This window comes from Leucoraja erinacea, chromosome 4 (assembly GCF_028641065.1).
Source record: "Leucoraja erinacea ecotype New England chromosome 4, Leri_hhj_1, whole genome shotgun sequence".
Taxonomy (NCBI): Eukaryota; Metazoa; Chordata; class Chondrichthyes; order Rajiformes; family Rajidae; genus Leucoraja; species Leucoraja erinaceus.
The window spans coordinates 57,850,481-57,864,362 of record NC_073380.1 but is presented as its reverse complement, the minus strand read 5'-3'; the positions used below and the strand labels follow the sequence as shown (position 1 = coordinate 57,864,362).

Here is a 13,882-nt window from a genome sequence, read left to right as displayed (position 1 = left end):
TTATTATCACATGTAACAAGGTACAGTGAAATGCTCTATTGTATATGACCCGGTGATATTATACAGCCGACCTCACCCAGGCCGTACACAAAGGCTGCCGACAAAGTTACATAAAGTTAATCAAACGGACTTGACTTCTTCTTGCAGTGGTGAACCAGGCCTGTCGCCATGCGTGGCAGCTGGCCACCCCCTGCTGGGTCACCCCTTCAATCTCGGCGACCCTCCTTGCTCTCAGTGGCGTTTGTCCCCCTTCGCTCTCGGCAGTCCACCCCGATGTTCTATGTTGCAGAGGCACAAGGGGCTGGATGGTCTACTGTTGTTGCTACATACCTGTGAGTGCCCATCCAGACAGGCATGTACTGTGGGCAGTTTTAGGCGGATATTTATTATTACTTTCTTCCACCAGGGTTTTATCAATACAACGTGCCTGAATCCTTACCCGTGGCTTCTACTGTTGCGAAAATAAAAGCTCTTGATGATGACATTGGGCCAAACGCAGAAATGGAATATCGAATCATTGATGGCGATGGCCTCTCTATCCTTCAGATTTCCACCGACAAGGAGACTCAAGAGGGTATCATTACGCTTCAGAAGGTAAGACTGGTCAAAGGGAAAATACACACAAAATGCTGGCGTAAGTCAGCGGGATAGGCAGCACCTCTGGAGAGAAGGAATGGGTGAAGTTTCAGTTCAAGACACATATTTTGTGATGCCAGCATTTTGTGTCTACGGTGTAAACCAGCATCTGCAGTTCCTTTCTACACAAAGGGTAAATACTATAGTTCAATGGTTAAATGGTTTAATGGTACTTTATTTATCACATGTAATGAGGTCCAGATAAATTCATTTTTGTATACAGTTCAGTGCAAATACGACTATACGTAAGTACAGATACATTTCAGACAAGCATCTCAGATACAGTACAAGTGTGTTAATTAGTATGGGGGTCAAATGTTATGGGGAGAAGACAGAGTTGGGTTGACAGGGAAAGATAGATCAGCCTTGATTGAATGGCAGAGTAGACTTGATGGCCAAATGGCCTAATGCTGCTCCAGTGACTTATGATGGTATATGTAATGCATATCACATATGTCAGCTATGGTGCCATTTTCAAGTCCCAGTTTGTACATGCAGGGTTCTTGACCTGACCATGTCCTGTGGCGTTGCAGGGTCAGCCTGCCAAGCGCCGCCGTGGTGTCCTCCACTGCTGCTCCACAGCTGCCGGCCCTGTCCAAGCACTCGGCCTCTTGGAGCGGCACCCAGTCTGCAGGGCGTCCAGCTGTCCACTACACCATCGAGACACCCGCACTCCCTCCCCCGAGCCAGTCTGCTTACCAGCCATCCGTACGACACCTTCTCCTCTGAAGTGTGAGAATAAATGTTTTGCTGGTTAAACTGAATGCCGTTGGAGAGTGAATGGAGAGAAGCCAATATAGTTCCAGGAATTTTCAGCAAGCTCTCGAGATGCAGATGTACAAGAGGTTGGTGAGGCTGCATCTGGAGTATTGTGTTCAGTTTTGGTTACTTTGCTATAGGAGTGATATTGATAAGCTGGAAAGTGAAGAGAGAAGATTTACGAGGATGTTGCCAGGACTTGAGGGCCTGGCCTATAGGGAGAGGTTGGGCAGACTGTGACTTCATTCCTTGGATTGCAGGAGGCTGAGGGGTGATCTTCTAGAGGTGTGTAAGATCATGAGGGGAATAGATAGGGCAATTCTGTGGCATTCATTGCCATAGATGGCTATGGAAGCCGAGCATTGGGTATTTTGAAAGCAGAGATTAATATGATCTTGATTGGTAAGGTTGTCACAGGTTACTGGGAGAAGGCAGGAGAATGTGGTTGAGAGGGAAAAATAGATCAGCCTTGATTGAATGGTGGGGTAGATCTGATGGGCTGAATGCCCTATTTCTGCTCCTATGTATTATGGTTTTATGGGTGTCAGATAAGGAGAGAATAATAGTGAAATGTGAAGCAAGAGGGAGGGATATAGGTGAAAGAGAGCATCTTTCATGTTCTCCAAAGATGCTGCCTGATCCTCTAAGCCACAGTGGACAGCTTGATTGTAATCATATATTGTCTTTCCACTAACTGGTTAGCATGCGACAAAAGCTTTTTACTGTACCTCGGTACACGTCCCTATAAAATAAATGCAAACTCAGAGTTACTCCAGCATTTGTGTGCTTTTTTTGTTAAGCAGCATCTGCAGTTTCTTGTCCCTCTGATGTTTGACATTGTCATGGGCAAGAACATGGATTTTAATGCGTTATCATCTGCGTTGCTTGAGGAATACCATATTCTCCTCACTGGAGCGATGAAGTGTATAACAGATCTTGAGATGACAGGTTACACATAAATTTTCACCACTGTCACATGTAGTTACTATCTTTTTGTGTCATCCATTGCTTTATCAGTTACAACGCAGCACTTTGGCTGGTCTCCAATTTGTCTATGAATCTATATATAATGTCTACTGCAGATGGAAACTGACCCTGTCTTACCAACAGTAATCCCACATCCAGCCTCTGTATCAAACCTTCCAATTCTGCCCTTAAACCGTTATCACAATATCTGAAGTACCTCAAAGCTTTTAAGACATCGAGGACACCAGTCAAGGACGTTGCTGTACATCTGTGTTGACGTTATCCAGAATTTAGTTTAGTTTAGATTAGTTTAGTTTAGAGATACAGCACAGTAACAGGCTCTTCGGCCTACCGAATCCGCGCCAACCAGCGATCACCGCACGCTAATACTATTAGGCCTTTAGATGTCACGAGTAAGTTCAAAGTAAACACTGGCATATAATGTTCTAGAAGCAGTATGAGGCCATTTGGCCCATTAAGTCCCCTCCACCATTCATGGTTGATTTATATTTCCCTCTCAACCCCATTCTCCTGTCTTCTTCCCATAATCCTTGACACCTGCACTGATCACTAATCTGTCAATATCCGCCTTCAAAATACCCATTGACTTGACCTCCACAGCTGTCTGTGGTAATGAATTCCACAGATTCACCACCCTCTGACTAAAGACATTCCTCCTCATCTCCTTTCTAAAGGCACGTCCTTTTATTCTGTGGTTATAACCTCTGGTCCTAGACCCTTCCAGTAGTGAAAACATCCTCTCCACATCAACTCTCTCTAAGCCTTTTACTATTCGGTAATGGCACCAGAGAACTAGAAGAGTACAGCACAGGAACAGGCCCTTCGGCCCACAATAACCGTGCCAAACATGATGCCAAGGTAAACTAATCTCACCAAACTGCATGTGATCTATTTCCTTCCATTCCCTGCACATCCATATGTCCGCTTAAAAATCTCTTAAATGCCACTATCGTACCTGCTTCCACCACCGCACCTATTCCAGCACCCACCACCCTCTGTGTATAAAAACCTGCCCCTCACATCTCCTTTAAACAAAGCCCTCTGATCTTTGACATTTCCAAAAAGGTTCTGTACCCCCGAGCTATGCTTCTCATAATTTTGCTATATTTCTACCAGGTCTCCCTTCAACCTCCAGCTTGCGAGAGAAAATGAACCAAGTTTCTCTAACCTCTCTTTATAGCTTATACCCTTCTCATGGTCACCTACCAATAGTCCCACTGAGTCCGCGCCGACCTGCCACAACACGGTATACTAGCTCTAGCCTATACACTAGAGACAATTTATAGGGCCAATTAACCTACAAACCTGCATGTCTTTGGGATGTGGGAGGGAACCGGAGCACCCAGAGGACCCGGAGGAAACCCACGCAGTCACAGGGAGAATGTGCAAACTCCACCGAGGACAAGATCAAAGCCAGGTCTTTGACGCTGTGAGGCAGCGACTCTACTAGCTGTGCCACTGAGCCAACTGATAAAAAAGACCTTCAAGAAATAAAATACTTTGTCCTTTGATCTTAGGGGGCGGCACAGTGGTGCAGTGGAAAATAGCTGCCTTACAGCGTCAGAGACCCGGGTTCAATCCTGACTACGGGTGCTGTCTGTACAGAATTTATACGTGATCCCTGTGATCGCGAGGGTTTTCCCCGGGTGCTCCGATTTCCTCCCACACTCCAAAGATGTGGAGATTTCTAGCTTAATTGGCCTTCTGTAAATTGTCCCTAGTCTGCGGGATAGTGCTAGTGTATGAGGTGTTCACTCGGTGGGCCAATGAGCCTGTTTCCACATTGTACCTCTAAAGTATAAAGTCTAAAGTCCAAAAATATCTGCATGAATTATGGCTGCTCATCTACTATAATATTTATTTTACGGGTCAATTCAGAATGAAGTGGTGCAGCAGTTAGAAGAATGGATTAATTCTCCAGAGAGTACCGAGCAGATTCATCAGTAATGTTGCCTGGGGAGAAATCTTTCAGTTAGGCGGAGGGAATAAAAACACAAAGTCCTCTACAGATGCTGCCTGACTTGCTGAGTTACTCCAGCACTTGGTATTCCATGCACAATTCCAGTATCTGCAGTTCCTTGCGTCTTCATCATATTGCAAGGTGCACACATAGAGAGAGCAGATTTTCTCCTTCAAGGGTATTAATGAACCAGATGGAGTTTTAAAATCATCCAGCAGTTTGTGATCACCATTACACATGATTTAATTGAATCATCAATACATACAGCATGAAAATGTGCCCTTCGGCCCAACTCTTCTATGCCGATCCAGATGCCCCATCTAAGCTAGTGGGATTAGCCTTTGTTTAGCATATACAGTTCATACTCATACTCCTTGAACTTTTCCACATTTTGTCACGTTACAACCACAAATGTAAATGTATTTTATTGGGATTTTATGTGATAGACCAACACAAAGTGGTGCATAATTGTGAAGTGGAAGGAAAATGATACATGGTTTACAAATTTTTTTACAAATAAAAAATTGAAAAGTGTGGCGTGCAAAAGTATTCAGCCACCCTGAGTCAATACTTTTTAGAACCATCTTTCACTGTAATTGCAGCTGTAAGTCTTTTGGGGTATTTGCTTTGCACATCTAGAGACTGAAATTTTTGCCCATTCTTCTTTGCAAAATAGCTCAAGCTCAGTCAGATTGGATGGAGAGCGGCTGTGAACAGCAATTTTCAAGTTTTGCCAGAGATTCTCAATTGGATTTAGGTCTGGACTTTGACTGGACCATTCTAACACATGAATATGCTTTGATCTAACCAATTCCATTGTAGCTCTGGCTGTATGTTTAGGGTTGTTGTCCTGCTGGAAGGTGAACCTCCGCAGCAGTCTCAAGTCTTTTGCAGACTCTAACAGGTTTTCTTCCAAGATTGCCCTGTATTTGGCTCCATCCATCTTCCCATCAACTCTGACCAGCTTCCCTGTCCCTGCTGAAGAAAAGCATCCCCACAGCATGATGCTGCCACCACCATGTTTCACACAGTGGGGATGGTGTGTTCAGGGTGATGTGCAGTGTTAGTTTTCCGCCACACATAGCGTTTTGCATTTAGGCCAAAAACTTCAATTTTGGTCTCATCTGACCAGAGCACCTTCCTCCACATGTTTGCTGTATCCCCCACATGGCTTGTGGCAAACTGCAAACGGGACTTCTTATGGCTTTTTTTCAACAATGGCTTTCTTCTTGCCACTCTTCCATAAAGGTCCGATTTGTAGAGTGCACGACTAATAGTTGTCCTGTGGGCAGGTTCTCCCACCTGAGCTGTGGATCTCTGCAGCTCCTCCAGAGTTACCATGGGCCTCTTGGCTGCTTCTCTGATCAATGCTCCCCTTGCCCGGCCTGTCAGTTTAGGTGGACGGCCATGTCTTGGTAGGTTCAGAACAAGAGGTCACAGTTTAAGGATAAGGGGGAAATCTTTTAGGACTGAGATGAGGAAAACTTTTTTCACACAGAGAGTGGTGAATCTCTGGAATTCTCTGCCACAGAAGGTAGTTGAGGCCAGTTCATTGGCTATATTTAAGAGGGAGTTAGATGTGGCCCTTGTGGCTAAAGGGATCAGGGGGTATGGAGAGAAGGCAGGTACGGATACTGAGTTGGATGATCAGCCATGATCATATTGAATGGCGGTGCAGGCTCGAAGTGGCCGAATGGCCTACTCCTGCACCTATTTTCTATGTTTCTATGTTTGCAGTTGTGCCATACTCTTTCCATTTTCGGATGATGGATTGAACAGTGCTCCGTGAGATGTTCAAAGCTTGGGATATTTTTTTATAACCTTGCTTTAAACTTCTCCACAACTTTATCCCTGATCAGTCTGGTGTGTTCCTTGGGCTTCATGATGCTGTTTGTTCACAAATGTTCTCTAACAAACCTCTGAGGCCTTCACAGAACAGCTGTATTTATACTGAGATTAGATTACACACAAGTGGACTCTATTTACTAATTAGGTGACTTCTGAAGGCAATTGGTTACACTGGATTTTATTTAGGGGTATCAGAGTAAAGGGGGCTGAATACTTTTGCACGCCACACTTTTCAGTTTTTTATTTGTAAAAAAATTTGAAAACCATGTATCATTTTCCTTCCACTTCACAATTATGCGCCACTTTGTGTTGGTCTATCACATAAAATCCCAATAAAATACATTTACGTTCGTGGTTGTAACGTGACAAAATGTGGAAAAGTTCAAGGGGTATGAATACTTTTGCAAGCCACTGTATCCCTCTAAACCTTTCCAATCCATGTTCGAGTATCTTTTCATTGGATTGTATTTAGTATTTAGAGATACAGCATGGAACCAGGCCCGTCGGCCCACACCGACCATCGATCACCCATTCACACTAGTTCTATGTTATCCCACTTTCACATCCACTCCCTACACACTGGGTGGAGTTAATTTACAGCAGCCAATTAACCTACAAACCCGCATGTTTTTGGGTTGTGAGTGGAAATCAGAGCACCCAGTGGAAACCCAGATGGTCACAGGGAGAAGGTGCAAACTCCATGCAGACAGCACTCACATGTCTCTGGCGTTGTGAGACAATAAATCTACCCGCTGCACCACTGTGCTGCCCTATTATAGAACCTGCCTCAGCTACCTCCTTTGGCAGCTCGATCCATTTACCCTCCACCTAATGAAGGTCTAGTTTACTTTTTAGAATACTGCAATAAAGGCTACATTGCTAAGATGCCACAATGGGAATTTTAGTCCAGGCCTAGAGTAATTCTCCACAGAACAGGCCCTTCAGCCCAGCATGCCCATGCTATCCCTTAATGCCTATCCATAGTCATCAAATATCATTGAATCCAACCGAATGATGAAAGGCCTATATAGAGTGGAGGTGGAAAGGATGTTTCCTGTAGTGGGAAAGTCTAGGACCAGAGGGCACAGTCTCTGAATAAAAGTACATAACGTTAGAATGGAGAGGAAAAGGAATGTATTTAGCCACAGGGAAATGAATCTGTGGAATTCATTGCCACAGATGGCGGAGAAGGCCGTCATTGTGTATTTTTAAAATGGAGATTGATGGGTTCTAGATCCGTCAGGCAGTCAAAGGATATGGGGAGAAGGCAGGAGAATGGGGTTCAGGGGAAAAAATAGATCAGCAATGATTGAATAATTGGCGGAGCAGATTTGTCGGGCTGTATGGCCTAATTCTGCTCCTACTTCTGTCTTATGCGCTTTTACCAGCACTTGGTCTAGATCCTAACATGCTTTGGCAATTCAAGTGTTCATCCAGAACTTTCTTAAATGTTATGCAAATCTCTATCTCCACCACCCCTCATGCTGTGCATTCACCGTCTAGGTGAAACAAAATTCTACCGCAGAATTTTTCCCCTCCTAAAACTTTTACTCCTTACCTTAAACCCTCTGGTCTCTCTTACCACTGCCGGGGAAATGTTTCTTACCAGCTCTGCCTCACATAATTTTGTGCAGGAAGCCTCCAGATTATGACAGGGTTCCGTTCCTGAGAACTGTGACCTACCACGACGATGCCTGGATGAGGGGGTATTAGCTACAGAGAGAGGTTAGACCAGTGGTTCCCAATCTTTTTTAGCTCATGGCCCCCTTGGGATCTTTTAATTTTTCTGTGGTCCCCCCCTGACATTATTAGCGGAAAAAAAGTACTTCAATATTATAATACCTTCCATAAAAATATCAGTGTCTATTAATTGCACATTTATTCTCTTTTATTCTATTCCACAACCATCAAAAATATTTTGTGGGTTCAATAAAACAACCATTTATAATCATACATTAAAATATATATTTCAACTACATAGATTTAAATTTATTAGAACTAAAATTTAGGAGGCAACAGGGTGGTAGCTCTGCGGCCCCCTTCATTGAACCTGTGGCCCCCTAAATCCCAAATTTTTTCTGTGGCCCCCCTGAAATTTGCCATGGCCCCTTTGGGGCCATATGGCCCCAGGTTGTGAATCACTGGGTTAGGCTACATTTGGAGTAGTGTCTGCTATTCTCAAGAGGTCCGCGGCCTACGGGGGGAGCCAAAGACCAGAGACCAGGAGGATGGAGCTGGCGACGAAGGGCGAGGAGCGAGGCCAGTGGGAGAGGAGAGGAGAGGGAACCGGGGTCTGGCCCACCGCGACCCTCGTGGTCGACTACGGCATCTTCCCGGGAACAAACGTGGGCAGGCAAGGAGAGGGACATGGCATCTAACGGAGGAGATTGCTGGAGGCCCGCAACAGCCCCGGACTTGCCTGGAACAGCACCCCGCATAAGAACTAGAGCGTGGACTTTGAAAACAATGCCAAAACATGGTACCTCTTGCATGCGGGCTCAGTAGGCTATTATGTACATTTGGTCATTTGGCATTGGGGGTATAATGGCAACACTCTACTGGACTGGTTGTAGGATAAAGAATTTCACTGTGTTAGCACTTTGCGCATGCATCAATAAAGGCACCATTAAGCCATTAAACCATTGAGTCCTGGTCATCCCATTACAGGAAGGATGTGGAGGCTTTGGAAAAGGTGCAGAGGATGTTTACTGGAGCGATGCCTGAATTAGCTACAGGGGTTGGACAGACTTAGATTGTTTTCTCTGGAACACCACAGGTTGCGGGGAGACCTGATAGATGTGCATAAAAGTGTGAGAGACATAGATAGGGTAGGAAAAGGAAGGAAAAATGCTAGAGGGCATAGATTTAAGGTGAGAGAGGCAAAGTTTAAAGGAGATGTGCGGGACAAATTTTTTACACTGAGGGTTGTGAGTGGCTAGAATGAGCTGCCAGGGGTGGTGGTAGGGGCAGATACGATTGTGTCATTTATGAGACTATATGCAGGAAATGGAGGGATATGGATTATGTGCAGGTAGATCAGTGCTGGTCTTGGCATCATGTTCAGTCCAGGCATTTTGGGCTGATGGGCCTGTTCTTGTGCTTTACTGTTCTATGGTCTATGTTAACTGTTCATAACCTGAACTGTTCGTAATTAACCTGCAAACATGCACGTCTTTGGAGTTTGGGAGGAAACCAAAGCACCCAGAGGAAACCCACGCAGCCACAGAGAGAACTTACAATCTCCGTACAGGCAGCACCCGTAGTAAGGATCGAACCTGGTTCACTGGCGCTATGAGGCAGCAGCACCTACGCTGCATCACCGTGCCATAGAAGGGTCCTGTCCCAAAGCGTTGTCTGCCTTGTTTAGTTTAGTTTTGTTTATTGTCACGTGTACCAAGGTACAGTCAAAAACTTTTTTGTTGCATGTTAACCAGTCAGCGGAAAGACTATACATGAATACGTTCATTACAAATACATGATAGAGGGAAGGGAATGATGTTTAGAGCAAGATAAAGTCCAGTAAAGTCCGATTAAAGATAGTCCAAGGGTCTGCAATGAGTTGCTTAGGACCGCTTTCTAGTTGTTGATAGGATGGTTCAGTTGCCTGACACCAGCTGGGAAGAAACTGTCCCTGAATCTGGAAGTATGCATTTTTTCACTTCAGTACATCTTGCCTGATGGGAAAGGGGAGAAGAGAGAGTTACCGGGGTGAGACTGGTCCTTGTTTATGCTGGTGCCTTGCCGAGGTAGCATGAAGTGTAGTCAATGGAATGGAGGTTGGTTTGCTTGATGGTCTGGGCTGCATCCACAACTCTCTGCAATTTCTTACAGTCTTGGATGGAGCTGTTCCCAAACCATACCATGATGCATCCCGATAAAATGCTTTCTACAGCACACCTGTAGAGGTTTGTAAGAGTTGTTGGGGTCATGCCAAACTTCCTAAGCCTTCTAAGGATGCAGAGGTGATGGTGTGCTTCCTTGGAAATTGCTTCAATATGGGTGGTTCAGGCCAAGTTGAGTGCAGAAGTAAACGGATGATGTTGGTTGGATGCATGCATCTATCTGAAGGCACTGGTGTCTAATAGTAAATAAAAGTGCCTTCCAAGGACGTCCTGTCAAATTAAGCATTATTTACATCGAAGTGGATGACAGAAAAATTGAAGCTGATTCTCTTGATTGATTTTTATTTTGCCAAATCATAAACGCTGCCAAGTTAGACAATATAGATTAATTCTGAAACTGTTAGTCACCAAAGCGGCTTGTTGAGGCTTCCACTTTGAAGGATTAATGTCTAGTCCAGGGGTGGGGAACCTGCGGCTTTAAGACCATTAAGTGTGGCCTTTTGCATGAATCCAAATTTTGTAGAACAAATCCTTTTATTTTTATTAATGTGTTTTTGTTCGTCTTTTATTATTTTAATTTTAATCTTAAAATGAACGTATTTAAAATACCAAAAAGTAAAAGAAGATTCAACAAAATAATCCTCCCCGACTGACGGCCACAATTAAAGCATTAGTAAGTCATGAGGGCTATTTAAACACCTGTTATGCTCATCATTTAGTTCGAATGTGACTCCAGAATGTACATTAACTTTGACATGCACGAAAAATGCTTTCTTGCTTTTCAACCACTTATTGCTGCAAATCTACATTCTCTTACCTAACCCAAATCAAGACGCCCTTAAGGCCACAAAAGACTGATACTCATCTAGAAGATCAGCAGAAACTGCGTACCTATGTTGCAACCAAATATTCAAATGCTTTCCCACAAAAAGCAGTGGAAACAAAGCCATTAAATGGTTAATTAACTTTAGAATTAACAATTATTTCAAGTACAAGTTAGTACATAGTAGTTAGATTTTTACAAAATAAGGTACATTTTGAAGTATAACATTGAAGTTTCTTGGATGTGGCCTTATTAGATTACAGCTAACAATGCGGCATTCCAACATGAAAAGGTTCCCCACCCCTGGTCTAGTCTTTCCCAACGTAAATGCAGGCACAGTGGCATAGCTGGTAGAATTAGATTCGATTAAATTAGATTCCTTTATTGTCATTCAGACCTTTCGTTCTGAACGAAATTTCGTTGCCTGCAGTCATACACAATAATAATAAATAACAAAACATCCAATAAACATGTGCTGTAATTGTTATATGGTTATATGGTTATAAACACAAATTAACATCCACCACAGTGAGTTCACCAAGCACCTCCTCACTGTGATGGAGGCAAAAGTCTTAGTCTCTGTCTCTTCCCTCCTTGTTCTCCCACTGCGCTGAGGCGATCCAGGCCGAAGATGCTGCCCTCCAGTCCAGCGGACTCAGCTGTAGTTGTGGGAGCTCTGGAAACAGTTCACCAACCTGCAACCTGCAAGGTCCCGGTCGTCCACTGGGCCAGCGGCCGAACCTCCGAAGTGATGTCGCCGCTGCCGCAGCTCCGATTCGGGCCGCTGCCGAAAGCCGGACCCCCACCTCAGTGAGTTGGGCCGCCACCGGAACGCAGCCTCAGCTCCGAGTCGGGCCGCTGCCGAAAGCCGAACGCCGCCTCCGCTCCGAGTCGCGCTGCCACCGCCTCAGCTCCAAGTCCCGCAGCCTCAGCTCTGAGTCCCGCCGCCTCAGCTCCGCCTCCGCTCCGAGTCGCGCTGCCACCGCCTCAGCTCCAAGTCCCGCAGCCTCAGCTCCGAGTCGGGCTGCCGCCGCCTCAGCCTCGAAGTCGGCCAGCCTAGTCCTGGCTGGCTCTGCTTCGGGAGCCTCGAGGTCGGTCGCAGTTGGAGGCCACCAGCTCTGCCATTAGGCCTCAGCGCAGACAGAGGCAGAGAAGGGGGATACGACAAGAAAAAGTCGCCTTCCCTCGAAGGAAGAGACAGAAAATATGTTCCCCCCCCCCCACACACAACCTAATAAACCAAAATGAACTAAAACAGGTAAAAGAAAACAACAACAAAAAAGTAAAAACAAATGGACTGCAGGCAAGCCGCAGCTGTTAACAGCGCTGCCACTGCCTCACAGCGCCAGAGACCCGGTTTTGATCTTGAACTCGGGTGGTGTCTGACTGCACTGAGTTTGTACGTTCTCCCCGTGACCGCCTGGGTTTACCCCAGGTGTTCCGATTTCCTCCCACACTCCAAAGATGTACAGATTAGTAGGTTAATTGGCTTTGGTATAGATTGTAAATTGTCCCCAGTGTGTAGCATAGTGCTAGTGTACGGGGATCGCGGGTTGGCGCGGACTGTGTGGGCCGAAGGACCTGTTTCCATCCTGTATCTCTACACTAAACTAAACTAAACTCAGTGGGTCAAGCAGCATCTGTGGAGGGAATGGTCAGATGATGTTTCGGGTCAGGTGAATTGGACAGTACCCTAGCTTATGGAAGGACCGTTTGGAATCCTGAGAACAGAGAAGAAGAAGTTGTTCCTGAGACCAGTGGATCCGCAGATTCTGGTTACTTCACAAAAGGGCACAAAATGCTGGAGTAACTCAGCAGGCCAGGCAGCATCTTTGCGGAACATGGATAGCTGACGTTTCGGGCCTTTTCAAAACCCCTTCCCCCTTCACCCCCTCCTTCTCTTCCCCCCCCCCCCACCCCGGTTTAGTTGAGGATTATGAAGCCAAAGGGAGGAGAGTAGCGGTGTGGGAAGGGGGATGGTCTCGACCTGAAGCGTCACCTATCCATGTTCTCCACAGATGCTGCCTGACCCGCTGAGTTACTCCAGCACCTTGTGTCCTTCAAGAGGAGAAGGTTGGTTGAAAAAGGCCAGGTGCAGTTGGGTGGGAGGGGGTAGATGGTGATTGATCCTAATCCACAAGACACTTGTTTCGAGTGCAGTTTTGACTTTGACAGCATCTGACCCTTCTAAGTCGACGAACATCGCTCGATGCTGTGGTACATCCAGACTACTGGGAGAAAGCACGCAGGGTTTTCAATCATTCACCAGCCTTAGAATAAGTCTGGTGGGAAGCAGATGGAGTCTTTGCTGTTGCCCAGATGGCAAGAGCTGTGAGAAGCTAGACCCTGTGTCGACCGACACAGAGAGAGCCAAACCTGTAACTGCGGAGGATACAAGGGTTGCCGCAGGATACCGGTGGAGGGTGGTGAGCTAATTATCAGTCCAACTGTGCAAGATTAATTTAAAACCACGCACATATCGGGAGTCCTCCCCGACATCATTAAAGACAGATTTGCCTGTCACGATCAAGTTCACTGCTCTCGGAAGATGGAGTTAGAGAAAACAAAAACCACATCAGTAAGGATCAATGACAAAACAAAGCATTTTGCTGGAGTGACTCAGTGGATCCCTGGAGAACATGGATAGGTGACGTTTTGGGTCAGGACCCTTTTTTTAGTCTGAAGAAGGGTTCTGGCTGTAACGTCACCAGCTAAACTAAACTAAACTAACCTAAACTAAACTAAACTAAACTAAACTAAACTAAACTAAACTAAACTAAACTAAACAATCCATAGATAGACACAAAGTGCTAGAGTAACGCAGTGGGTCAGGCAGCATCTCCGGAGAAAAGGAATGGGTGACCCTTCTTCAGACCCATATCCATATTGTCCAGAGATGCTGCCTGACCCACTAAGTTACTCCAGCACTTTGTGTCAGTCTGAAAAAGGATCCTGACCTGAAATATCACAAACTAAACAAAACTAAACTCAACTGAACTCAGCTATCCATATTCCTCAGGGATGTTG

The 13,882-nt window shown here is 45.4% G+C and overlaps 1 protein-coding gene across 1 annotated transcript in view; it reads left to right on the top strand.

Annotated features, from left to right (window-relative positions):
• The window catches only part of cdh7a (cadherin 7a), a 294,111-nt gene that overhangs the window by 230,815 nt on the left and 49,414 nt on the right, over positions 1-13,882 (top strand). Inside the window, 1 exon segment of the mRNA XM_055634342.1 lies at positions 407-594. Coding sequence (XP_055490317.1) covers positions 407-594 — 188 coding nt within the window.